At 45.1% G+C, this 27322-nt stretch overlaps 2 protein-coding genes across 4 annotated transcripts in view; one reads left to right on the forward strand and one right to left on the reverse strand.

The window, feature by feature from the left end:
• LOC146072689 (low affinity immunoglobulin epsilon Fc receptor-like) overlaps positions 1-1549 on the forward strand; it is a 31100-nt gene extending 29551 nt beyond the window's left edge. For all 3 annotated transcript variants that reach the window (XM_083179883.1, XM_083179885.1, XM_083179884.1), the window contains one exon: positions 703-1549. In XM_083179883.1, the coding sequence (XP_083036009.1) occupies positions 703-829 (127 nt within the window). In that variant the 3' untranslated portion in view covers positions 830-1549. The remainder of the gene's footprint in view (positions 1-702) is intronic.
• A 4916-nt stretch (positions 1550-6465) lies between these two features.
• Positions 6466-27220, reverse strand: LOC146075582 (perlucin-like protein). Its single transcript, XM_083184950.1, has 9 exons — positions 27086-27220; positions 20615-20665; positions 20385-20492; positions 18145-18186; positions 16245-16292; positions 15453-15494; positions 12463-12626; positions 10911-11020; positions 6466-8539 (listed from the first exon to the last, which is right to left on the reverse strand). Exons 1-9 carry the CDS (start codon positions 27126-27128, stop codon positions 8401-8403), a joined length of 747 nt encoding a protein of 248 aa, XP_083041076.1. The 5' UTR covers positions 27129-27220; the 3' UTR covers positions 6466-8400.
• Positions 27221-27322: the final 102 nt, after the last annotated feature.

The raw sequence follows: 27322 nt of genomic DNA on the forward strand, positions 1-27322 counted from the left end.
AGTAGGATTTTCTTCCACAGGTACCCCTATGGAGCCCGGGACCCAAGGCCCCGGACTCTTCAGCCCTGGAGCCCCGGACCCCGGAATGTGTAATGTATGTATTAAAGTTTTATTTCTCATGTGTGTCAGTGTGTGTTTATTTAACTATTTCTTGTACTACAAGTGCCAGCGGGCCCTTTAATGCCCCGCATGCTGGGACTTGTGGTTCTCCAAGTCTTTTTTTTACACTCCAATCAGCTCGATGCCCACTGCCCAGGGGCATCGAGGACAGTACCAGGCTTCAGCCTGGCCAGGTAAATCCCTGAGGGGGGGGGGGGTCCCACTTCCCCAGGAACCCTGGCCAGGCTGACTGGTCGGTAGGGTTAATGCTTTGGCCGGGGTGACTTGTATAAAAAGTCTCCCCCCCCGGCTGTGGCATTACCCTGCTGGCTGGTTGGGTCTGGGGCTGGTTCTTAAAATACGGGGGACCCCTAGTCATTTTATCCCCCGTATTTTGGGAACTGGCCCTGGAGCCTGAGGCTGGTTTTAAAAAATCGGGTAACCCCTATCTAATATATCTAGATCTAATATACCATGAACATAGGATGAGTAACTGTGACCTCCACAGATGTCAGTATATAGAGGTAATGGGGGGAATCCCGCCGATCAGTGAGGCAGAACGGTATTACACTACAATGTTGTGTACTTGTTTATCTCTCACAGCGACTGGAAGCCGGGAAACCCAGACAATAAAGACGGAGAACACTGCGTTCAACTGAGGGACTATGGGAAATGGAACGATGCCCCCTGCGCTGGTGAAAACTACGCCATCTGTGAGAAGATCCTCTAAGGGATACATGATGCTAATGTATAAATGGATCCATTATCAAAGTCTGTCTTGTGAAGCTTCATCCAAAACTATTATGATGCAGTAATCTGTCCTGTAAATTTGCACGTTATTTGATTCTCGGCAAGGTAACACCTCAGGCTGCAGTCAGGGTGTGCAGTCTAGAACCGCGTTTCCCATACAATTGCATGTTATATTGCACTTTTTGGTGTTTTATTTTTTAATTAACCCCCCTATTCCAAACTGCCAAGGCTGCGTGATACGACAAATCCTTGTACCAGCCATGATGATCTCTATATCGTACGCACACGGGGCCACGCATCGGATTGCAATCCGAAGTAAGTCACGTACGATGTGGCACTTTGAAAAGGGTCATATAGTACTAGTGTATGGAGGCCTTAAGACCTAAGGGAGAGATGTATCAAAGCTTGGAGAGAGATACGTACCAAACAATCAGCTTCTGTCATTTTGCAAACAGCATGTAAAATGTCAGATGTTGGTTGGTGCGCACTTGATCGTTCTCCACTTTATCTCTCTCCAAGCTCTGATAAATCTGCCTGTGTCTCCATGAAAAGTCAGTCAGTGTGAGGTGAGATATACTGGTCGCTGGGGCTGTAGCACTACTGGTTTTGCACTAAAGGTGTAAAAAAATAAAAAATGAACCAGTAAAAATATTTGTCTGTGTTGCTGATATAATTGAAATAAACTGCTGGAAGAATAAAATCTGTGTATAATAAATAGGTAACGTAATGTTTTATTGTTTAATAAATTCAATACACAGAACAGCATATGAAGATCAGAAAGAAGTGAGTGGACTTTAGTGCATAACACTTCTACATACCTCCCAACTGGCCGATTTTCACTGGACAGTCCCGGTTTTTGGGGACTGTCCTGCTTCCCACTCTTGGCTGGCAGTATCCTGTGGTGGGGGAGTCCCCCCCCACCTCCCCCCTCATCAAACACTAGCAGAGCAGCATCAGATAGACTCTAGGGGCCAAATGTAATAGGGTGAGAGTTTCAGAAAGTGAGAGATTTTGGGAGAGTTTTCCCATGTTTTTTAAAGCAGCAATCAATTAAACTGCAAAACCAGGTTGATTTTGCCATGTAATTGATTGCTTCTTTAAAAAACATGGGAAAACTCTCCCAAAATCTCTCACTTTCTGAAACCCTATTACATTTGGCCCTAGACCTCATTCTGGTCCACATGCAACACTGCTAAATTTGCAGCGTTGCATGTGGATGAAACGCCGCTCACACAGCCACCTGTCCCCCGTCCCCCCCCCTCACTCAGCGAATACCCCCACATGGCTGCAAATGGATGTTTTGCATAAATATCCATTCGCAGCCTTGGGTGCGGGGGCCAAATCATGGAAGGTGCATGTAAAATTAAGACACTCTCTGGTGTCGTAGCTGTGCATGCTCCCTGTATGGGAACAGTGCGGGCAGCTGATATCTGCTGATGTCAGCTGTTCGCCCCCGGCAACCGCGTCACTGCCTAATTTGTCATTTCCATGGAAACGCCCAGTGTTTTAATGGGAACACCCACGAAACGATGGGAGTTCCTATGGGGGCAGCCCTTCGCCACCGCCCCATGCCCGCACTGCTAGGTGCGAACGGGACACATTTGCAGAAATGCGCATGCACATAAGGAAAACATAGCTCCCCTGTGCGAATGCGTGGGGGAGCATATGAATCAGAATAAGGCCCCACTGTGTTCATGCGCACAGCATCTATTCAGATACACAGAGGGAATGCAGGAATGTGAAATCAAGATATCGGATTGGGGCGCTGGTCGGAATGGATGGTTTTACTCAAGCAGCAGCAGCAATAAAATAAGTGTTGACAAACCCTATAAACGATAAATATGTAAAAAAAAAAAAAAGGATGAGTGGTATGCTGCGCTAAACAATAAAAGAATAATGGGATTAACCAATAAAAATTACTGTCTATTTAATAAACACATTTTCAAAGAATTTTTACATATATAACATGCTCAACAATTAAAAAGAAAACAATTTATAATAAAATTTATTAAAAAGAGTAATGGTGCATTAGGGATAAATAGTCACCCATGTCCTCTGATTTTCACCTATCCAATGGAGTATTAACCCCTTCAGTGGTGTTTTTTTTTAGGAAGCGCTCCCCACTGGGCGAGTTTTTTATGGGGAGCGCTCCCTAAAAAAAACCTACCACTGTCTCCCCGGGTTCGAGCAGCACCACTGAAGTGTCAATCAGTCGCTGCCCGGCCCTGCACCCCGGCGCCCCATCCCTGCCCCCCGGCAGACAGCTTGTCATAAGCCGGAGACGTCATTAGAAAACCCAGAGGGGAGGGGGGCTCTAAACAGTGGCAATCCCGAGAATTTTCCGGGTTTGCCAGACTGGGCACTGAGGCACAGCCCGGGGTTAACGTCCAACCAAATTGGGATGAATGGTAGGGAATGTGGCAGTCTGTTGGTACCAACGTTTTCCAGGATCCTCCAATAAATGGCGAGGTGGCGTTCCTTACAGTGGGATGGCAGGAGCTGTATGGTGTCAGCAAGTTGAATATGCCAGTCTCACTAGTAGCCAGATGGTTGAGGATGCTCTCCTGGTACACAGAACCCGTAAGTATTTGTAGATAGGTTTGAGTTCCTTTCTGGTCATCAGGGGAAAGCAAGGTTTGGGTGTCACTATTGTGTAGCACCAATCCACCAACGCGTTTCACTGTATAAATAGCTTTTTCAAGACACACCTTGAAAAAGCTGTTTATACAGCGAAACGCATCTGGTGGATACCAGCTGTTTACTTCTTGAAAGGGAGAAGGAGGAGGTGGGAGGAAGAGCCACCATCAATATGTGCCCGGACCCTCTTCTTAAAGAGAACCCATAAGCATAAGGTGATGTGCGGCTGATGGATGCAGACTGTTAATGTTTCGACATTGCCACACAGTCCTGCTGATGGTGAGATCCAGTCCGTTTGTTCATCTAGGCTCCCACCTCCTCCCCATCTGTCCATCTATGTACTCATATGGTGCTCTGGCCATCCATCTGTTCTCCCATGTCCGGGTCTGTCTATGCCCTCCCCCATCCATCCATCTATGACCCCTTGCCCTGTCCTGCATTCAGGTAGTGTCTCTTCTGCTCACTTCACCTTCCTCACTCTCTCCCCTTCTCTTTCTCCATAACACGCTCTTTCTCTTACTCCTCTCTCTCTACCTGACACCAACTTACTCTTTTCCTGACACAGTCTCTCTCTCTCTGACACTGTCTCTCTCTCACTTTTACTCTCTATCCCTGACACCCTCTCTCATCTACCCCCTGACACAATCTCTCTACCCCGACAATGTATCACTCCTTCTCTGACACTCCCTCTCTCTCACTACCCCTGACAAGTTCAACTTCCATCTGATTCTAACTCTCTCTCTCTGACAGTCTCTCTACCTCTTATAGTTTTTCTACCTTTCTCTCACCAACCCTCTCTCTTCCTCTTCCTAAAACTCCCCTCTTTCTCTCTCTGTCTTGTGACACTCTATCACTCCTGCTCGCACCCTTCCCCCCTTCGCTCTTTCTTGTTCCCACCACCAACGGGATGCGGTCATCTGTCAGAATGAACTTAGGTCTACAGTCATTAGGTCGACCCCACTAGGTCGACTGGCAGGAAGGTCGACCTGACTTAAGGTCGACATGGGCCAAGGTCGACATGACTTAAGGTCGAATTTGCATAAAGGTCGACATGAGGAAGGTCGACTGGTCATAAGGTCGACATGGGTTTTTCACTGTTTTTTGAGCCGACATGTGCCGACAGGCGGTATTTCATGCCCTACCATCCACTAGGGCGTGGTGGGAGAATAAAATAGTGTGCCGAGCGCAGCGAGGCACCGTGCCCGAAGCATTGCGAGCGAAGCGAGCGATGCGAGGGTCCGATTCTCATTGCCAACTGTGTCCATGTCGACTGTGTCGACATTCGGATCAAAAAAACAGTGAAAAATCCATGTCGACCTTATGACCAGTCGACCTTCCTCATGTCGACCTTTATGCAAATTTGACCTTAAGTCATGTCGACCTTGGCCCATGTCGACCTTAAGTCAGGTCGACCTTCCTGCCAGTCGACCTAGTGGGGTCGACCTAATGACTGTAGACCTAAGTTGATTCTGACAGATGTACCGCTTCCCCACCAACACCCTCTGTCTCCCTGATGCCATGTCTCTCTCCCCTCTCATCCCTTTCTTTCTCGCTGCACTCTCTCCTTTCTCTCAATCTATTGTTTTCCATTTAAAAAAACTTTCTCTCTCTTACTCCTTTTCTCTATCCCTCCCCTGACACCCTCTTTCTCTCTCACTCTACCTCTCTCTCCTGCCTTTCCTATCTCTCTGTAGTGAAAAAAGGCGAGGGGTCTACAGGATACTGGGTTAGGGTCCACATAGTGACGACCTTGGACTTGTGATATCACCTTGTGAAATGCCCATTGCTGTCATTATAATGTCTCTCTCTAAGCACATTAGGAAATGTATGAGGGGAAGGGGGAAGACCGGTGCACAGGTTACGTTTTCGCCAAGTCTGATCAATTCCAAAATCAGATTATATATGGAGAGAAGAAAAAAATATTCTTTAGTGGTCAAAAATTGTGGAGGTGCACCCTTGAGAGTAGGTTAAGTATTTTAGAAAAAGAAGGAAAGGACTCTCTTTTTGTCTGGGCACTCTTATAAGAAAATTATGTACAATGTCCCTATATATATGGGATTGATTTGTGCATAGATAAATAGGACTATCCAAGTTCCAAACACGTGATTGCCTCCCGCTTGATTAGATACAGTAGTGCTAGTTCTCACAATGGTAGTAGATAGGACAGGGGTTTCTAAACTTTTTTTTAATCATGGCACCCAGAAGCATCAGAATTATGCTTATATCTGTCTGTTGTTACCCAGATTGTTTTATCACTGTCTACTATTGTAAAGCGCAACGAAATCTGCTGCGCTATATAAGAAACTATAAATAAACAAATAAATATCTCATCCTCGGGATCAGTTATGTGGTAATAGACAGGATTCCCTTCTGTTTGTGCACAATTTCGCTAATATATTGGACATAAATGACCTGAATTGGCCCTGGACCACCCAGGACACCCCTGCAAATCCTCCAAGAAACCCCAGGGTGCCACGGCACACAGTTTGGGAACCACTGAGTTAGGGTGATTCCTCGTTTTTGATTATTGATGTTAAAAGTTATCTTTTATTAGTTCATTATAACATACCTCCCAACTTTTAGTTTGTCCGAGGATGGACACTTGCGCGCACCGAAGGCGCGTGCCCGAAATTAGGGGGCGTAGTTTGCCACTGGGGGGGGCATGGCCTATAATCGCGCAGTACCACGATGCCACGCCCCCATTTTACGCTGTGGGGGCATGGCCCTGAGGCTCTTTGAGCCTCTAGCCAAGCCCCCAGCCCCTCTGGATGCGGGGGATAGACGCTGTGCGCATGCGCACAGTGTCTATTTTCCGCTCGCCAGCAACTAACGGGGGACTCCCAACGGTCCCCCCCGCCGTGGGACACTGCCGGTGGCGGGAGGGACACGGGAACGTCCCTGAAAACTGGGATGTTCCCACGATTATAAGGACAGTTATAACACTAGACACACACGAATAAAAACACATAAACCAACACGTGACTTTAAGAATATATTTTGCTCAAAGGGGTAACTGGTTTATAATATAAATGCATCCCAAAGAGTTAAATTCACACACTGGGTTTTTGTACAGAATACATTTTGAGACACTTTGCATATATTTGGTCTATAATGAGTCTCTCTAGGTATATGAGCTACGCCAAGCCAAAAGTTTCAAATTCAATGACTGGAAACAAAGGGGGAAATTTACTGAGGTGTATTCTACTTTACATGTGATGTTGCTATGGGCAACCAATCAGATCCTGTCTACTATCTTAGAGGGTGCTAAATAAATAAGAAGTAGATTCTGATTGGTTGCCCATAGCAATATCACATGTGAAGTATAATACACATCTTAGTAAATTTCCCCCAAAGCGTCTGGAAAAGACATTAGGAAATGTGTCTGGTGCTCACTCTTCCGCAACTCAGAATAACTGAAGCCTCCGTCTCCTACTTACAGTATAACATTGATTGTGTCCCTATAATTTCCTGTTTTATTTAATCTACTACTGATACACTAATAGGATTATTTTGTAATGTAATATGTGGAAGATGTGTAATGAGTTATAACTCATGTTCAAAACGGTTCTTTTGTAAATTAACTCTATTTAGAAATATTTAGAACTTTTGGCCTTAATTGTTCCCATTCTTGCCGCAACCAAAACACAGACCAGAATAAACTGACCATTGGTCACATGGTGAAACAAATGATGGATTCAAAAAGTCTTTTACAGGGTTTTACCATTTCTGTCAATTGTATTAATCTGCAGAGAATTGTAATTTCACAGGTCACAAGATGTCTACAGATTTCTGTATGTACACATGAATACAGCAGATATACAATTACCCATGGTGCTTACGGTGGGCTTGCAGTCGGCCCCACAACCACAAGATGCATTCACCATGGATTTCTGTTCATACACTCCGATGTGCCAACAGAAATCTATGCGTAGCACATTCTGCCCTTACCACTGCTGGCACAAGCATGTAAACTCAGAGCTCTGGGCATTTAGGGGCCCATTTATCATTCTATGGGGGAGATTCTCTAAGAATCTCCTCCCACCTGCGCTGCCCATCGCAATTTTAATTATCGCATATGTTCTAACATATGCGATAATTATAGCAAAGGACAGCTCTTGCGTTAAGAGCTGTCCTTTGCGGTGAGAGTCGCCGGGTCCCAGCAGGTCCCGGCGGCTCCCCCCTCCCTCCCACATCCGGCGCTGCTGCTGCTGTGCCGGGCTCTCCTCCTCCCTGCACCCGGAAGAGGATCAGTGCAGGGAGGAGGTCACAGGTCCGGGCAGCACAGCTCTGTGCTGCCCGGACACAGGTGAGGGGGGAGGGGGCGATGCGGGGCGGCAAGGGGGCGGGGCATGGCGGCGGAGGGTTGCGGTAGAAGCCCATTGGCTTCTATGGGGCATCGCCAGATTTTTCTGGCGATGCCCCCCGCCGCGGTAACCCGGCGGGGGAGGCTTACAGCATCCCAAAATGCGGTAAAAACCCTGATAGCCAATTGCAGCCTATGGGCTATACACACACTGCCGGCCGGAGTGGCTGATATACCAGCAGTCAGCCGGGGGTCAGTGCTACACAGATCCCCCGGCACGCGACAGAGTAGATCGCAGGAATGGAGTCTTTCGGAGCTCCTGTCCCGGCATCTGCGCAGTGATGCCTCCTGCCATTAGGATCGCGTATTGCGATGAGATCCGGGTGTAAGATCTCTCCCAGAATGCAGTGAATATGCGATCCATAATAAATGGGCCCCATAACCTGGAATTTACAGGTTAAGGTCCATTAGCCAGGGGCTTATCTTGCAAGAAAATGGCCTTACAAATGAATAGCTCAAGGTATTAAACCTGTATTTACAAGCCTGCGGTAAGCATCATCGGTAATTCATTCCAGCCCAATGGGTAATAGATGCGCTGTACACTATCTCCCCTAACAGCTCCACACTCCCTTACATATGTAGCCCAGCAAGTGGTCACACGTGCGGTCATTCCACATTTGTACTCCTCCAAGGATCTCTGCACAGTGTTCATTATCTTTGTCATTATTGGGTTCTCCTTCATTCCAGGCACTGCAGGAAGAACATTACAGATTACACACAAGTAAAATGTCTAGCCCAGTGGTTCCCAAACTGTGTGCCGTGGCTCCCTGGAGTGCCTTGAAACACTTGCAGGGGTGCCACGGGTTGGTGGTCCAGGACCAATTCAAATTATTTATGATGGTTTTTTTTATGGACAAAACCACTGCTGGTGGCTGCCAATCATAGAATATGGGTACAATCAGAAGCAAACCCTGCCCTTTACCACATAACTGAACACAAGAAGCGCATATAAACACAATCTACTTCACTTTAACCTCTGGCAACAAGCAAGAAACCCCTGGCAGCAAGCACGTAGGTAAGCAGCACTTACTGTATGTGGTCTAATATGTAATAGGCATTACGGTGTGTGGTATAAAATGTATGGCATGACATGGGGCCGACAGTGCTTAGTTCAACAGTCAAAAGGTAGACTACAATTGGGCGATAGCTAATAGGTCGACACAAGAAAAAGGTCAACATGGTCAAAAGGTTGACACAAGCAAAAAGGTACACATTGAAAAAGGTCAACATAAGTTTTTCATGAATTTTTTTTAAACCAGCTTGTTTATACTTTACCATCCCAGTGGGCATAAAGAGAGAATATAATCGTGTGCTGAGCGCAGCGAGGCACCATGCCCGAAACATGGCAAATGCATGGAACCATGCAGGGGTGTAACTAGAACTTTGTAAGCCCCCTACCCTACCATTGTCACTACAATGGTAGGGTAGGGGGCTTACAAAGTTCTAGTTACACCCCTGCATGGTTCCATGCATTTGCCATGTTTCGGGCATGGTGCCTCGCTGCGCTCAGCACACGAGAGAAAGGGAGAGAAAAGGGGATGTCAGGGAAAGAGAACGAGAGTGGGTGTGTCAGGGCTAGAGGGGGTGTCAGGAAAAGACAGAGAATGAGGGAGCCAGAGAGAGTGTCAGGGAAAGAGAGGAAGAAGGAAGGTGAGAAAGGAGAGAGGGGGTGTCAGGGAAAGAGAGAGAATGAGGGAGCCAGAGAGAGTGTCAGGGAAAGAGAGAGAAGGAGGGTGTCATGGCGAGAAAGGAAAGATAGAGAGGTGGGGAGGCTGTCAGGGAGAGAAAGGGGTCAGACATAGAGAGTGGGAGAGACAGTGCTAGGAAAATAGAGAAAGGGGGCTGAGAGAAAGAAGGAGAGACTGCTATGCTATTACTGATGCCTGTCCTTGTGTTTCTCTTCTATGTCCCTATAGATTGTAAGCTTGCAGCATGGCCAGCAGCATAACTATGAATTGGGCCCCCCCGCACCCCCTCCCCCGCCCGCACCCCCTTCACCCGTCCGCAGCCTTACCTGTCTTGCTGGTCCCGGCTAGCTTGCTGGCTTCATTCTTCTGCTATGGAGATGGACCAACACAAAATGTCCACCCCCATACAGCAGACAGTTTCAGAGAAATGTCTGCTATATGGGGCGGACATTTTATTGTGGTCCGTCTCACTAGCAGAAGAATGACCACCACTGAAGACAGGTAAGGCTGTGGGCGGCGGATGGGCGGGCAAGAGGCGGATGGGCAGACGGGAGGGGGCTAACTATAGCACCGCAGCCCCCCAGCGCCCCCACATGCACAGTGCCCCCTCCGCGACCGCGGGGGCTGCGGTGCTATAGTTACGCCCCTGAGCATGGCCCTCCTACCTCCATGTCTGTCTGTTGTTACCCAGTTTGTTCTATCATTGTCTACTATTCTAAAGCGCCACAGAATCTGCTGCGCTATATAAAAAAACTGTAAATAAATAAATTAGGATGTGCGGCATAATATATAATGGGCATTATGGTTTGTGGCATAATGTGCAATGGACATTACAGTGTGAGGCATAATATGTAATAGGCATTATGGTACCCGGCATCATTTGATATGGGAAATATGGTGTGTGGTTTAATATGTAATAAGCTTTACCGTGTGCGGTATAATGTGTAATGGGCATTATGGTGTGCATAATCCTTGCTCTTTGTGTCTAAGGAGAGCTCTATCTGGCACCATGTTTATAATTGGCACTACTACGCTCAGCACACTATATTATTCTCCATCTATATCCACTGGGATGGTAAATTATGAACAAGTTGATTAAAAAAAAAAAAAAAAAACACAAAAAACTCTTGTCAACCTTCCTAGTGTCAACAATGGCCATGTCGGCCTTTTGCTTGTGTCTACTTTCTGTCAATGTCGATCTAGTGTATGCCGATCATTTTTAGATGTTTAGTCACGTCAACCATTAGTGGTCATTCAAGTCATTGTCTATCTAGACCTCCTCCATCCAGCTTTACAACTCATACTGCATACCCACCACATGCTTTATACACGCTGCTATAGCCTGTATGACCTGCAGTCACCTGGTCACTCACCTGAACCCCAGAGGTGTGCCGTCTGCCCAAAGCCACGTATCACTGTCCTCCTTATCCCGCCGCAGTCCTATCCAGTATCTCTCGCTGCCTATGGTTGGCAGTAAAGCATCCTGGTAATAAAGAGATCATTAAATATGGTATAAGTCCCCCCCCCCCAGAAGAGTGAGTAACCCTCCCACATTTTGCCCACCTCTTAGCAAAGGGGGCAGTATGGGAGTATGGGGAAGATAAATGTCTCACATAATGACACAGGCTGTATTGTAAGCATGTCATTTTTGCCTTGCCCCATATACTAATGATGGTATTTTGGCATGAGAGTGCAAGAGCCCAATGACATCACTGGTCTGGCTCCATCGCCTATCACTGAGATGAAATGTTGGTATGTATGAGTTATCTAGGTATAGAGTTATATAGTTATCTCACAACAGAGCATGACTCTTGTATAAAATATCCTTCTATGTGCATTATGCATATTTAAATAATAATGACCTCTGGTGAATAGGGTAGCATTGTGCTCATAAAAATCTCATGCCTGTTCTGTGATTCATTTATTTTACTCCATATCTATGACATTTCCCTTTCCTGTTCTGCAGTCCAGCCCTCTCCCTTGCTATACAGACAGATAGAATGGGGTCGATTTACAGGAGTTTTATTGGAGACTGGTCTGAAGGCCCAAAAGATGGACAGGTGAAAGTTTATGCTTATGCAATTCTCAAAAAATCAGGACTGTAGCGCAAATTGGGACAGTTGGGAAGTATGCTTTCACATAGCCTGTAACCTGCATAAGACCCAGAAAAAACCCACGGTCAAAGTCCCAGGAATTTACAGTATATACAGGCTGACAATTTTACACAGAAATACGTCATAGAAAACATATTAAATACTCTGAAAATCAAAAGTGAAATATTAATTAGGCCAGGCACAAATTCAAGATTTATTTATTAATTTGGGGAGGAGGGGGGGGGGGGGGGGGGGGGGGCGTGCTCTGGTGATCAGTATACATACCTCCCAACTTGTGTCCGGATGAAATAGGGACACTCGCGCGGCGAAGCCGCACGAGCGCCCGAAAAGGGGGCGGGGCGTATGCAAATGAGGGTGCGGCTTATGCTAATTAGCCGCGACCTCATTTTCATACGAGAATAGACGCTGTGCGCATGCGCACAGCGTCTATTCTACTAGATTGGGGGGTCTCCCAACTGCCACCCCCCGCAGCGGGACAATGCCTGCCGCGGGTGGGACGTCGGGACAGGACCCGAAAATCGGGACTGTCCCGACGGAATCGTGACAGTTGGGAGGTATGTCCAGTATATACTACAGTGCCATGATGTTTGTACTACAGGGCCAGCATTGAAACTACAGAGCTCGAGCCAACAGCCTGAAGTAGACATAGATTAAAAAAGTTATCTGGGTAATCTAATCTGACCTGATTTGTTTGGTTGTTATTTGTAACACAAATTTTAATACACAATGAAATGACCCCAGCATGTGCCACAAAGGTGACATGCAACAAAGGAGCAGGCAGACAGTTATGTGACTGACATTTGGAACTCACCATTTCAAACTGGTCTTTTAGAACAAGGAGAATTGCATTCCGTGTTGCGCATTGATCTACACTCCTTTCCCAGGATGTACCAGTGGACTTAAAATAATAACAATGTGAACGAATCAGTTTCCATCCGGTGGGACAACTGGCACAGGAGCCTTCTGTGATGTCCACTTGGGAATAGAGAGGGAAAAACAGAATAAAGAAGATGTGAGGCAAAACAGTCATCATTATATGCATATACAGAGGTATACCCAAGTGTCTGGCAAGGCATGCTGGGACTTGGGGCTAGACCTAGACGACATATATTATACTCAGGTAAGTATCACGACACAGACTGTACCAGCTTTTAGAGGAATTCACAGTACATCCATCCAATTAGGTGCAAATTGTGATTTGTTTCTTGAAACACACAACTATTTGCACATACTGTATACACGCTCTCGAGAATTCTCCTATCCAATAAAAAAATGCCTATTCACGGTACTTGCAGCGGTGGGGTTCGTATTGTCAGCAGAATCATATAGAAGATGTTAGTGGGGAAAAGGAAAATCATAGTGCTTTCTTAAAGTAAAAACAATTTAAAAAGTTTACAAAATTAATTTATTTACAAAGGAATGAAATGAAGAATTGAAAAAACAAATTGTAAAAAGTTGCTTGTGGGGTAATCTGTGGCCATTTTACCCTTTGAATGCCAAGTGAATTTGTCAAAATTGGTGCGGAAATTGCCAAGCAAACATTTTTATTCATCATAATGGCCTGCAATATAGGAATATAGGACCTGCAATATATACGTATATAGGAAATATCATTATTTTTACACATTTTTTTATTTGATTTTCTATAACTAATGTGAGTGACACTCACAGAGAGGTTGTCACTCAAAGGGTTAAATGAATTATTCATTGCAATTATTTCTGGCTTAAATACTTTCATTACATTGTCCATGTTCTAATAAAAAAGTTGATTTTGGGGTAATTTCAGGCCATGAAATATTGTCCCATTTAAGGCTAATTGAAACACTTCTAATATCCTAATTAGGCCAAGAGGTTGTGCATGATGTCACAACAATATTTTATCCTTATTCCCTAGCATCTTTTACATCAGTGAGGTGCAAACAGAAAAATATGAGATCACTTTGGTTCAGTGTGAGATTCTAAATGGATTGCAAAATGCAAATTTGCAGATAAAGCGGCCACTCGCACCTCGCATCTCGGATTAATCACCTAACATCTAATTGGATTGACCCCTAGGTGTCTGGGTAAGTTTTAGATACTAGTTTTATAGGTAAACAACCTATATATACCCCTTTTACACCAGCCACCCGGCAATTACCCGGAATTTTTGAGTGCCGGGTCATTTTGCCGGGTGCAGCCGGACCCCATTCACACCACCCGCAAATTACCTGGTTAAAACTTTTCAACCTGGTAATTTGCTGAAGAACCCAGGTTTTTCGGTGGTGTGAATGGCTCAACATGGGACTTAAATGCCAGAACTCCAACCCTGGTCAAGAGCAGCGTCGAAGTGCTGGGATTTAAGACCCGTGTTGACCCATTCACACCACCGAAAAACCCAGGTTCTTCAGCAAATTACCGGGTTGAAAAGCTTTAACCCGGGAATTTGCTTCTTGGTGTGAAAGGGGTATTAGTGAACACCACAGTGAACAATGGACCTGATTTTGGATGGCTCAAGCGAACACCCGCCCCCTGCCAGCATGAAAATGGATTTGTGTGCTTACACATCCATTTGCATGGCCAAAAAAAAAGGCGTTTTCCAATAAAAGTCAGTGTAGACATACTTTTTTGTGGCTCGCAAATGGCCGACTATGGGGTGGGCGCTGACGTCTTGGCTTTAATCCGCCTGTGTTTGCAAGGAGGGGCCACTGTTTTTCTGGGCACACCCACCATTTTTGTGGGCATCCCCATACATCTATTAGCCTAGAAACAATATTGTGAGGTGTTCAGAATAGGCTGTAAATTAGTGGAAATGAATGTTATTGAGGTTAAAAATACAGATCCGAAACCAAAACCCGAAAAGTGTCCGGTGCACATCTCTAGTTTATCTGATGCTTGATATGTATTTAGGATGGCTGATTTGTATGATAATGGGCGTCATGTACTAAGCAGTTGCGGTACATCCCGCCACACATCGCAATCATACTAATTACACTAACATTTGCGATTAGTATCGCATTAGTATCGCAAAAGGGCAGCTCTTGCGATAAGAGCTGCCCTTTATGAAGAAGCAGGTGGGGAGTGAGCGGGTCTCCCCTTCCACTCTGCCCATCAGCGTCCTTCTCAGATGGCTGCAGGGCTCCGCCTCCTCCTCCCTCCTGGAAGAGGTGCAGAGAGGAGGAGGTCACTGGTCCAGGCAACACAGCAGGATGCTCTCTGGACAGAGGTGAGAGGGGGTGGGGGGCAGTGCGGATTGGTGGAGGTTGCGTGGTGGGGCGCAGGACGCAAAAAAAAGCTAATTGGCTTCTATGGGGTTACGCGCATCCCCCCCTCCCCCTCGGCTTCGACAGCGGGGCTTTACAGCATGTGAAAATGTGGTAAAAACCCTGATAACAGTTTTTACGGCATTTTCAGTTTAGAACATCCTGCCCAATTTATGCTGCCCCGACACTGACTGTTTTTTTTCCTCTCACTTCTCTCCCCCCCCCCCCCCCACACACACACACACTTTGTGCATTTCTCTTATCAGCACTTTATTTTATCTTTTTTTTTTTTTTATTTGTAGTTTTATGTTATCTCCCCTACACTGTTTTGTCTTTCTGTATGCGGCATGTGTATCTCTTTGTGCCTTTTTCCTTTCTCTACGGTCTTATACATTTTTGGTTGTGATTAATGTTGTGATGTTATATGGCTGAAGACTTGGCATGTGATGACTAAGCATGGCATATAACAAGCAGTATTTGGATACTGTATATAGTATGTGCGTTGGGACAGGGTATTCTGGGAGTGACCACACTGACTGTACAGAATACATGTAAACGATACCTTTTTGCGTTATCTTTGAAAGGTCACCAATGATTTTGGAAACTGGAAAAAGGTAAACAAAAAAAGTGTGTAAAAGAAAAAAAAGAACACGCACAGTACACCTAACTAATCCCACTCCTTCATCCCATTATTATTGAAAGAACTTTAGGGCTAAATCATTTAATAATAATTTGCTAAGCGGCAGTATTGGTGTCTTAACATAAACTTAACTAACATCAATTAACGTATTAATTTTTGTTATTATTTATGGTGTCATAGTTTTGCTGCACCGCACACTGGGGACAAGTAGCACATTACAAGACAGAACAAGTAGAGGTAATATACAGATTGTTCATGAAACATAAATGATTACAGTATAATAGGCGAGGTATTGGACAAACATTGTTGTGATGAAAAGAGGGTACGAGACACATTCACTAAGGCTTAAGCACCCCTAAACATCCTTTAAAAGAGAAATGAGAAGTGTATACATGTGTGCCAAGTGTGAGTGTGTGAGGGACTACAGACACACTGCCTGTGCTATCCTTACACTTCCCCAAAACACAGTTCAATGACTGGTTAATATCAATTATTATTATTCGTGTGTGTATGTGTCGGGGGGGGGGGGTTCCCATTCTGACACCAGTGGGTACCACTGTCCTCTTCCAGTGCACTTCACATACTGTATGAGGTTTTATGGATTAAATTAATCTCTGTATTTGTTTATAGGCAGCTGCAAATCTTTCACTGGCCAACTGGATGCCGGTGTGATTGGTCTGCGACATGGCGTGCTGTCACATACAGAATAATTACCTGATTTCCACAGATCCGAGACTTCAGATTTCTGATTCGACTCTGAGACTGGAGGGACAACGAGTGATACATTATTTTACATTTCAGGCTAAAGAGACTCTTAAGATGTATAGAATCACTTAACATTCTAGTGGACTTCAAAGCTATGTTGACATGAGAGATTCTGACGCTTGCACTGTCCAAAATAAACCACAGAACACTGCAAACATCAGCACTGCATACAGAGTACCAGAGGGACAATGACTGGACAGTGATGGTGATGTACATCTACTGCAATACCTGCAGCACAGTCACAAAGTAAATGCCAATATTCAGACAGCCTACACCCAGAGCCAGACTCCAAGGGGCCCTGTGCAACATAATTCTCTACTGGCCAAGGATCATCATGCTCCATTCGCCACCAAATTAAAGACATTGGGCAGATTTATTAAGCTTGGAGAAGAGATAAACTGGAGATAAAGCTGAGAAAAGGTAAAAGGAGATAAAGCACCAGCCAATCAGCTCCCAACTGTCTTTTTCAAACGCAGCTGATTGGCTGGTGCTTTATTTCTTTTTACCTTTTCTCCGCTTTATCTCCAGTTTATCTCTTCTCCAATCTTAATAAATCTGCCCCAATATCACACTGACAATGGAAGTGCCAGGAATAGGGGGTCAGCTTTTTATTTTAGAGGGGGAAACCTATTTAGTTCTAAATGTAACTAAAATTTACAGTATGGATGGTGTAATGTTAGCATTACTGCCTCACAGTGTTGAGGTTGTGTGTTTGATTCCCACCATGGCTCTAACTGTGCAGAGTTTGTATATTCTCCCCGTACTTGCGTGGGTTTCCTCCGGGTACTCCGGTTTCCTACCACAATCCAAAAATATACTGGTAGGTTAATTGGCTCCAAACAAAAAACTAACTCTAGAATATCTGTGTGTGCTTGTATATGGGATTGGGAATATTGATTGTAAACTCTACTGCGGCAGGGACTAATGTGAATATTCAAATATTTTCTCTACTATGTAATAAATGAGGTATATGGTGGCAGGGAGAAGGAATGGCCTAGCAGAAGCAAAGCAGAACATAACAATAATAACATAACTAAATTCTAAATCAGGCCAGCTGCCCTCCCCAAATACAGGATGAGCCTCCAGCTTGACATCTCTGTATCAGCACAATTCACAAGGTAAGCCACCACCAGCCCTAATCACTGCGGACACAAAATCCAAATTAAAAGCCAACTGCCTTATACCAAAACAACATAACTTAAAAGGCACCACCCCTAGCAACGGCCCCCGGTAATCTTATTAGCTATACAACAAACCAAACAGATCGTTAACCCCTATGCTCCTTGAACAGGTTTGAATACCTCCCAACTTTGCTAATCCCAAAATCGGGACCTGCTGCGCCCAAGGCGTGGCTGGCCCAAAAAGGGGGTGGGGCTAAGTAGGCAGGGCCTAGGGTAAAGGGGGCATGGCCTAGTGCCGCGACCCACATTTTATTCCATTTTCGGGGGTGTGGCCAGCTCTTTTCTATCAACTGGTCAACCCCGGCCCCCTCTGTGCCCTCCCTCCCCCTTCCCTAAACTGAAGAGATGGCGTGCACAGGATCACAGTATATCTTCAGCGATAACGAGCAGCAGTGATCTCCTGTTCCTCCCAACTGCACCCCCCCCCCCATCACCTGTAGGACATTGCCACCCACAGGAGGAACAGCTGGACAGTCTCCAAATAACAGGACAATTGGGAGGTATGCATCTTCGAGGCGCTAGTGACCGGATATGTACCTGTACACATCCATTTGCAGCCCTGCATCAGGGCAGTTGTAACCTGCTTGCTAGGCTCCGAACACACTCAGCCTAGTGAGCAGGACTGAATTCAACCCTTTATCTAGAATTACAGTATTTATGTTACTTACCGTTATGCTTTATCACTTTGAGCTCATCTACCATGGTGTAATCTGATAAAAATGAAGAAGAAAACTGAATGTTCACAGCAATAATATTATTTTAGATGAAATAATTAACATTTCAAGATTGTTTGTGACCATGGTGGTGTTTGCTCCTTGTGAGGAATGATCTGAGCAGGTCATGGCATGGCATTACCGTTGAGCAGGGATGTCGGATGACCATCAGCAGGTTAACTAGTGATCGGAACATCCATGACGTGACTGGTAAACATTAATATTATGAACCCATTGTAGTCATCCCTGCATTGATGAATAATTGGCCAATCAGGAAAGGTTGCAGGACTTAGTGGTGTGGCAGAGAGTGGAGCTCAGCTACATCTTCTGCACTCATAGGAAAATGAATCAGCAAAGGTGGAAAGCTATTGAATTCCCATTATCAATGCCAAAATCATAATTTCTCCTTATGGGATGCAGTTAAAATCCCGGCGGTCGGGATCCCGGCGTTCAGAATCCCAACGCCGGAATCCCTACCGCCGAAATCCCTACCGCCGAAATCCCGACACTTTCTTTCTCCGTGGGTGTCCACGACACCCCTGGAGGGAGAATAAATTAGCGTGCCGAACGTAGCAAGGCACCGGGCCCGCTGCGTGGCGAGCGTAGCGAGCCCGCAAGGGGGGGGGGCGATCCACGCCCCCCCCTTGTCGGGATTGCGGCAGTCAGGATTCCGGTGTCTGTATTTTGAACGCCGGGATCCCGACCGCCGGGATTTCATACTGAATCCCTCCTTATCAAGGCTCATCCGGAATGAGTCCAGAGGGAGAAAGTCCTCCACCTGGCTGGTTATTGTTGACCCCTATGTCATCTGGGACACATTCTCCCTCTGGACTCATTCCGGGTGAGCCTTGATTGAGTAACGTTTGAGTCAACGATTTACCACCAGCTATTCTATTTTTTATCTGAAACTTTTTATGTTTGATTTTACTGGAGTGGTGTCTTTGTACAAATAAATTCCTGTTGGAGGATTTTGGAATCTCTGCCTGGGATGATAATTGAGAACCCCGATTGAAAGATACTTTATGGGAACATAGGAACCCCCTTTTCAGTGAGTGTCAGTCTTACAGTTGAAGTTTGTTAGAGGTTTGGTATCTATATCCATCCAAGGTGCAACACACATAGAAACCTTAACGGGAACATCACCCACTTATGTGAGGCTAGTGTCTATGGGTTTATCCCATTGAAATGGCTATTGAATACCATGTATTAATCTGAACCTTTTTTTCTTCGTGGGCACCCTGGTTGGAGAGGAAAGGATAATTAAATCCAATCAGATGTGACAGCGCTAAGGGGAACATTTTTTTTGTATCTACGTGTTGTAGTTTAAAACATCAGACACACAATTAAAGATATCCAAATGTCCCCTCACATTCATGATTAATCTAGAAGAACCCCTATCTCCTTATTTCACATATTTAAAAAAAATAAAATTGGTACTTGTTTCGTTTTACGGTGGCAGCTCTACGCTACACTGACAACGTAGCCTAAGCTACATTGTCAGTGTAGCCGGCGGCGTGAAACTAAACAATGGCTCCCCCCACTCCCGACTTTGTGCCGCCAGATGCATCTCCCACCGCTCCAGGCTGCCGGCTGTGTGCGCAGTAGACAGGCAGGTGCGGCGTAGCAGCAGAGTGAAAGCCGCCAGCAGAAGCTTCAGCGTGACGCAGGGGGCGGAGGGGAGCAACGGGGAAATCGTTGAGGGTAAGTATCACGCACTGCAGTACACACACACACACTATCAACACACATTTCACACATTAACACAATCATATACCCACTATCCACATCATACCCCCAGTGGCCACGTGGGTGTGGAGTTGATTTATAAAGTGTGGTGAGCGCACCGAGCCCGAAGCGTGGCGAGCGCTGCGAGCCCCGCGAGGCTCGCCGCACTTTATAAAATCAACACCACGCCCACGTGGACACTGGGGGTATGACGTGGATAGTGGGGATATTAACCATTGTGTGGTTTCAGGGCTCCAGAAGCAGTTACGTAGTTTACGTAGGCAGCATAGTACTGTATTGGTATTCTCAATACAGCACTATGTAAACTACGTAACTGCAGCCCTGAAACTAAACAAGTACTGTTTTTTTTATTCTGCTATACAGTCACATATCTATCGTTCTGCAGTGTATACACCCCAACAGATCAGTATGTACCCAGTTTCCCCTATACCTTCTCTTATAATACTCACAATAACCAAACAAGATTCCGGTAAGGATGGCCAAGATAATGAATATTATGACCAACAGGAACACCAGAGCTCCTGCCAGCCAACCATGTGCAGACTTTTTCTGGCCACCTGTTATAGACAATGGTTGGATTTTAGCACACATCTATTATATTATAATATATTTTGGTATAGCATAATAATACAATAAGTTCAATTGTTAAATTGTAATTGAAACCTTGTGTTCTTCTCACCTGCAGTGCTAAAAAACCCTTCAGTGAAGTTATAGTCCGAATTTTCCAATTCTGAAAGAAACAGGAGTACAAAGATTTAATATTTTATGGTAGGTATAATGGAAACATGACAGCATTTATGTGGTGGGTGCACATGTCTTCAGCAGTGCTTACTACTGGGTGCACACAAGACCAGTGGGAGCCACCCACCTTTTATGATATGGTCAGAAGGACAGACTAGTGGCAGCTCCACCAATCAGTGAGGACATTGATGAAACCTTTTTAACATCTCTCCTGAAATACACCTTTTAATGGGGCACATGAACCTTTTTACAGTATGGGTGATCAAAGTTATACAAATTTGGAGGACAAGTAGATGGAGTTACACAGTTGTACTTATACAGTGATCCATCTGTTTTCAGATGTACCTCATGCAATAAGATTAGTTGTAAGGACTCATAAGCAGCTATGCAACCAAGCGAACAATAACATTATAATAAAATCCTGCAGTTTCAAATAAATATATTCTAAAAAAAAAAAAAATCCTGCAGTTTCCTCTGGTCTGGGTTGCAGATTGATCCACATGTATTAATTTGCCTCCTGTTGCCCTCCAACGCAGCACATGCATGAACTCATACTCATGTATGTTACCTCAATACTGCAGGGTCAAGCATGGTAGTTTATTATAATTATTAGCATGAAAAGTGTATATAAAACTACAAAGATGCTTTTTAGTGCAACTGTCTGAGCACCAGTCCAATATAAAATAGTTTAATTATGAGTATGTGAGGCACACAGCTCTGCTCCAACCAACAGAAGAGCATGGATTCCTGGAACCAGCCAATACACCCACTTCCACCATCTACATTCTTCCCAAAGTCCATAAAAATGAATTTAATAAACCAGGACATACAGTAGCATGAACAGACAACCTCACAAGTAACCTCTCTTTGTACATTGACCATCATCTCCAAACCTAAAAATTGGAACAGCCATGGGTACCAGGTTTGCGCCAGCTATGCCAACCTCTTCCTTAGTAAATGGGAAGAGGATAATTTCTACAGGCATCTGGCATGGGGGCGTAACCTCGTATCATGGCTCAAAGGAAGATTTTGAAGATTTCAGTAAATATTACTATAGAAAATGAACTAAATATCAAGCTCAATATTAACATAAGCACCATGTAAACTAACAGATACCAATAGCTTTATACACAGAGAATGCCAGCATTTGAACCAATGGCTTGAAGCAGTGGCAAATAGCCAATTCTTACTAATATAAAAGAAACTGCAGGGGTATATTAAAATCCACCTGATATTAAAGAAAGGGAGGAAGCATTAATTCTAGAACAAATCAGGAAATCAATGGATATGGGTAAGTATTAGTTTTGGGGGATTTTAACTATCCTGACATAGACTAATGAGACTAGCACTTCAGCTAAAAGTGGGGGTTTTCTATATTTACTGAAGGACCAGAATATTGCGCAATCGCCGACCACTGAATGATTTCTTCTGCTGTCGCAAATAAAAATCTTAACTGACTTATTTGCAAGCGCTAGGATGAAGATGTGGCAGGCGGCTGACATCATGTGATGTCAGCAGCTCGCACCCGGCAACCTATCCGTGTACCTATGGGAACGCCCAGTGTTTTGACAGGGACGCCCAAGTACCGTTGGGCTTTTCCATGGGCGAGCCTCGTTTTCACCCCCATCTGCCGAACAGCCCGGTGAGTGTGTTACTCTCCGAAGCTGTTCGCTGTCAGGGTTTTCGCATGTACAGAAATGTGCATGCCAATGCACAAGCTCCGACCATCGGGGCTGGAGCCAAATTCGTATTACTAGGAGTAATCCTGAATCGGCCCCTTAGTTTCAGACACCAAGGTAATTGAACACATGGGAAACAGTGATCACAACATAGTTTCACTGGAAATCTGCTTCGGTAAACAACAATATAAAGGTATTATCTAAAATACTAAACTTTAGGATAGCAAACTTTGAACTGTTTAGGGGATCTATTGAAAATATAGATTAGTATACCTTATTTGAGGGGAAAATAACCCCTCCCCATGTTCCACCCTGGTCAGGACCAGGGTAGGATTTGCGGAGAAATGGACCCGTGGTTTTTTAAGCTACCCCATTTACACCGACACTGCCCCAGGTTCACGAGGCAAAAACCCGGGTTTCTGCCTTGGTGTAAAACGGGTATTAGCTGGGAATTTTGCCCATAGCAACCGGTCAGCTTCTGTCATTCAATAGACTAGCTAGAAGCTGATTGGTTGCTATAAAAAAAAAATCCCACTTTGTCTACCTTGAAGATTTGATACATCTCCCCCTAAATAACTATTCTAAGCAATTTACAAACTAAAGTAAAAACAATGTGATCAGTTTTCAGAGGGTCATGTAATGTAATTATAAGCTTAGGTGTCAATAGTGTGTGTGTGTGTGTGTGTGTGTGTGTGTGCGCAGAAACTGGAAGTGTAGCAGTTACAGTTGAAGGAAGGATATAGCAAACACATGGAGGAAGAGGGGTTAGAACAGGAGCAGAGATACATGTTATCTTCCTTCCCTAAGGATGGCCTTTCCGCACTGCTGACTCCAGAGAGCAGCGGAAGCATTGACTCAGATGCATCTAACTACGAATTATTCTCATTTCTCTGTCCTGTCCATATGTTCTAGGTACAAGGCACAAGGAATGAGGGGCCCATATATCATGTATTATTGGTCGGATTTGCAGTGTGATCTGTGTGCTATATTAGTACCGAATGTATTTCCTGGCACAGACAGGGACAGGGGCTCTGAGCCCTTCCCTGTGATGTACCGCGTGTGGTGCCAGGGCTGCTAGAGATGCGCGGTCACGCTGACCGCCATGTACAGTCCCCATTCTGGCAGAGGATTCTTGGGGAACCTTGCTGGAACTACAGCCCCGATCGGTAACGATGGCGGTAGCTGCGGAGGCCAATATCGGGAATGCCTTCAGATATTTCTAAATCGGGGCCTGATTTAGTATGAATTCTATTTTGCAAAATTGCCAGCACTGCAATTACAGGCAGAAGGTGCAGGCAGGTCCCACCCAGCATTTTGCAGACCCAAAGCCAGGCATTTTGGGTCACAAACACTCAGGTTCCTGCCTCACCACCGCCTGTTGCGACGTTACAAATCATGTCATGACGTGTACTGCCATTACATTTTGGTGTCTGCGTGGCTGCCCAGATCTGCAGAAATTGCTATCTACTGGGCTTGATGAATTAGCCCCTCTGTCAGCATCACATGCCCCATAGGAACATATGTGGGATGGCGGACAGGAATGGAGGGATCGCAGAAGGTATCAGAGATACTACATACATTCAGGAGATACTTAATATTTGCATCTAACCCCTAAAAATGGGTGTTTGGGGGGGAAATAGTTAAATATTGCTTGACAAATGCTTTATGTGCTTGATCTCCTGCTCTCTGAAATCTGGGTGCGATGCTACATTGAGCAGCATGGCCCTCCTTCCAAGAGAGTAAAAATAGACTGTGCTCCCCAATCTATTTCTTCTTTTGATTCTGATGCCACATGGCTGTGCATCAGGATCAAATCGCGATTGGGTGAGGCAAACCATGGCACGATTTGCACTAACTTGCTATAGTTTTTGGCTATATAGTCAAAATCGATAGTGCAAATCACACCGTCTGTACACAGCATAACTTTCTAGAACAGTGATTTTCATCCTTTTTACTGTGCGGCACACTTAATAAGATTTTAAACTTGCCAAGGCACACCATGAGATCCCCACAGGGCAAAACACATTGACCCCACAGGAAAAAAACAAACCTATTGGCCCCCTATAAAAAACAATCACACTGGTCTCCACAGGTAACAAAAATAAAATACATTGGCCTTTACATGAAAAGAAGAGACCGGTAAATGACAGTTGAACTGGTGGTGGCTGTAAACTGGTTTGGGCATCTCTAGATCTGGGGGCACACTTGGGAACAGCTCAAGGCACACTAGCAATAACACTGCTCTAGGAGTTATAAGTTACAGTATTCAAAAATGACACTACACAGTAGCAATCCCTAATAAACATGACATGACGTTGTGGTGCCCCAGCATCCACCAGTGTCACATATAACATACATGGGAGCAGTGACGTGCGGTGAGGTCAGCCACTGGTGAGGCTATGAACCAATAAAGAGACCAGAATGGACCGCATGATTTTACCAGCTATGTGTTCAATTTGTTCCAAAAGGCTGAGAGATTCAATACTCAAACATTGGCACATTGTGGAGATGGCCCCTACAATGTCTAAATATTGCTAAAAAAAAACATTTTAGATGTAGCAGGTGCATAAATGACCAACATTTATTTGCAGGCGACAGCTTTGTACATTCCTAACACAAGATTTAAATTCAAGTTCCAACAATGGATGACATGTGAAAGTAAATTACGTGATAGTATGCCCATGCCAACAATTATATATTGGAAAAACTATATAGGATGCTAAAGGAGCACATAGCAATGCACCGCTCCTCCATTTAAAAAGCAGCCACCCACAGAGAAATGTATGCCATTATATCAGATTAAACCACTCAAAAGGGGTGGAGATTGACACCTAAAACTGCTGCTAAACGAGTGTGAACTCATTTATAAGTTTGAGACACTAGCACCATCAGGACTTAATGAGGAAATTAACTTTAATGTAATTCTATAGGGGACTCCTTGCATATGTGATTGTGTGTACTGTATATTTTCTTTAGTTATGCTTTAAAAAAAAAACTTATTATATTTTATTTACTGTATTATTCTTGGATACATCTTGTCTATTATATTATGTTTAATATGATGTTGATATTAATATCCCTTTTCGATTATGGTCTATATAGAGTAGAGGTTTGTTCATTCTAAATACAATATTTGATTCTTGTGATCTAGTTTAAATTATTCATTAGTGGGGATATGGGTGCCTGTTTATGCACGGTGCAAGACTCCACTGTGGCGATGTTTATAAATTTGAACTTAATTGGTCATTTTTATGGCCTTGGGTGGGGATTGAGATTTTAGCATTGACCGTCAATTTACATCTGGAGGCCGGGAGTACGGAAACAGGTACTCTCCTTGCAGTCTCACCCTTAAGGGCCCCTTACACTTGTGAGATTTTGTGAGATTTCATCCAATTTGAGTCAATTTATCTGAGGAGATCTGATGTGCCGTCTGACAAAATCTTATGTGCCTGATGTGTAGGACACAATCTACAATCCCGTGCCATTGAGTATAACCAAGAGATTGGAAGAGATTGAACCTCCTGCACATAGGATAAATCTCGAGTCAATCAGGTTCAATTTGTTGAGACAATTAGTTGACAAGTGTAAGGGGGCCTTTAGGTTATGGTTGCTTGGAGTTCCAGCACGACCTCTGTGCATTCCAGAAGTCAGGCATTTATCTGGTATCCGTAACTTCCGTCTGGTGATGTGTGACTGCCCGCTACCACCATCACCGCCGCTGCTGCCCGCTATCACCATCACCGCCGCTGCCCGCTACCACCATCACCGCCGCTGCCCGCTACCACCATCACCGCCGCCCGCTACCACCATCACCGCCGCTGCTGCCCGCTACCACCATCACCGCCGCTGCCCGCTACCACCATCACCGCCGCTGCCCGCTACCACCATCACCGCCGCTGCCCGCTACTACCATCACCGCCGCTGCCCGCTACCATCACCACCGCTGCCCGCTACCATCACCGCCGCTGCCCGCGGGTCATACCTTCTGGGGAGGGGACAGGGATGTGTGCTGTGCTGTGCACCAGCCCCGCTACTATAACCGCCGCTGCCCGCTACTATCACCGCCGCTGCCCGCTACTATCACCGCCGCTGCCCGCTACTATCACCGCCGCTGCTGCCCGCTACTATCACCGCTGCTGCCCGCTACTATAACCGCCGCTGCCCGGGGGTCATACCTTCTGGGGAGGGGAGGGGGTGTCTGGTGATGAGTGCCCCCGGCTGGTCCCTCTGCTGCAGGCTCTGATCCCGGCAGATAGGGCTGGATCTGAGAGCGGATACGGGCTGTCAGTGTATGACAGCCTGTATCTGCTGGCCTATCACATCTGTCTCAGTGACAGCCCTGTCACTGAGGCAGATGTGTAGATGCCGCTTCCACGTTGATTTCTAATGGGCTTTTCAGCCTCTATTTGTGCTCATCCTAAGCTCTGCCCCTCGCTGCTGTCAATTTTTAATTGTCAGCAGGAGGCACAGCTCCCGATGCCTCCCAGCCTGTCCTCAGTGTCCCACCACATAAATTATTAAAAAAAAAATTACAAATAAGATATTTATTGCACACTATATGTGTTTTAAATATCTTTGTATTTTTTTTTAAATCATTTATGACAGGTGAGGCACTGCCTCCCCTGACTGCACGTCCCTGCATGGGAGCACACACTACATAATAATAAAATAGCTCAGAAGAATTTACAGACAGACACCTAGCATTATGTATTATTCAGTATTTTTGTTACCTGTATTCGAGTCATCCATTGATCGCTTATAATCATTCCTCATTTCTCCCACAGGTAATACTTGTCTCTACTATGTCTCTCTCTTCTCTGTGATAGATGGAACTCACCACTGGAACAAAAACATGTTCCTTGACCTCTTGACCTTCCTGTGATCATTTGGGAAAGGGGTTTGCATAATTCATGGAGATAGAATTCAGGAAACATTAAAATGCTGAAATCAGCCAAATCTTATATATC

This window comes from Crinia signifera, chromosome 4, assembly GCF_055691185.1.
Source record: "Crinia signifera chromosome 4, ASM5569118v1, whole genome shotgun sequence".
NCBI lineage: Eukaryota > Metazoa > Chordata > Amphibia > Anura > Myobatrachidae > Crinia > Crinia signifera.

What these genes read in the sequence shown, in the direction of transcription:
- LOC146075582 (XM_083184950.1), bottom strand. Translation starts at nt 27,128, where the DNA reads ATGAGGAATGATTATAAGCGATCAATGGATGACTCGAATACAG. An exon ending in CAAAGTGATAAAGCATAACG is followed by an intron (nt 16,293 to 18,144) that starts GTAAGTAACATA and finishes TTGTCCCTCCAG; the next exon opens with TCTCAGAGTCGAATCAGAAA. An exon ending in GGCACACCTCTGGGGTTCAG is followed by an intron (nt 8,540 to 10,910) that starts GTGAGTGACCAG and finishes TTCTTCCTGCAG; the next exon opens with TGCCTGGAATGAAGGAGAAC.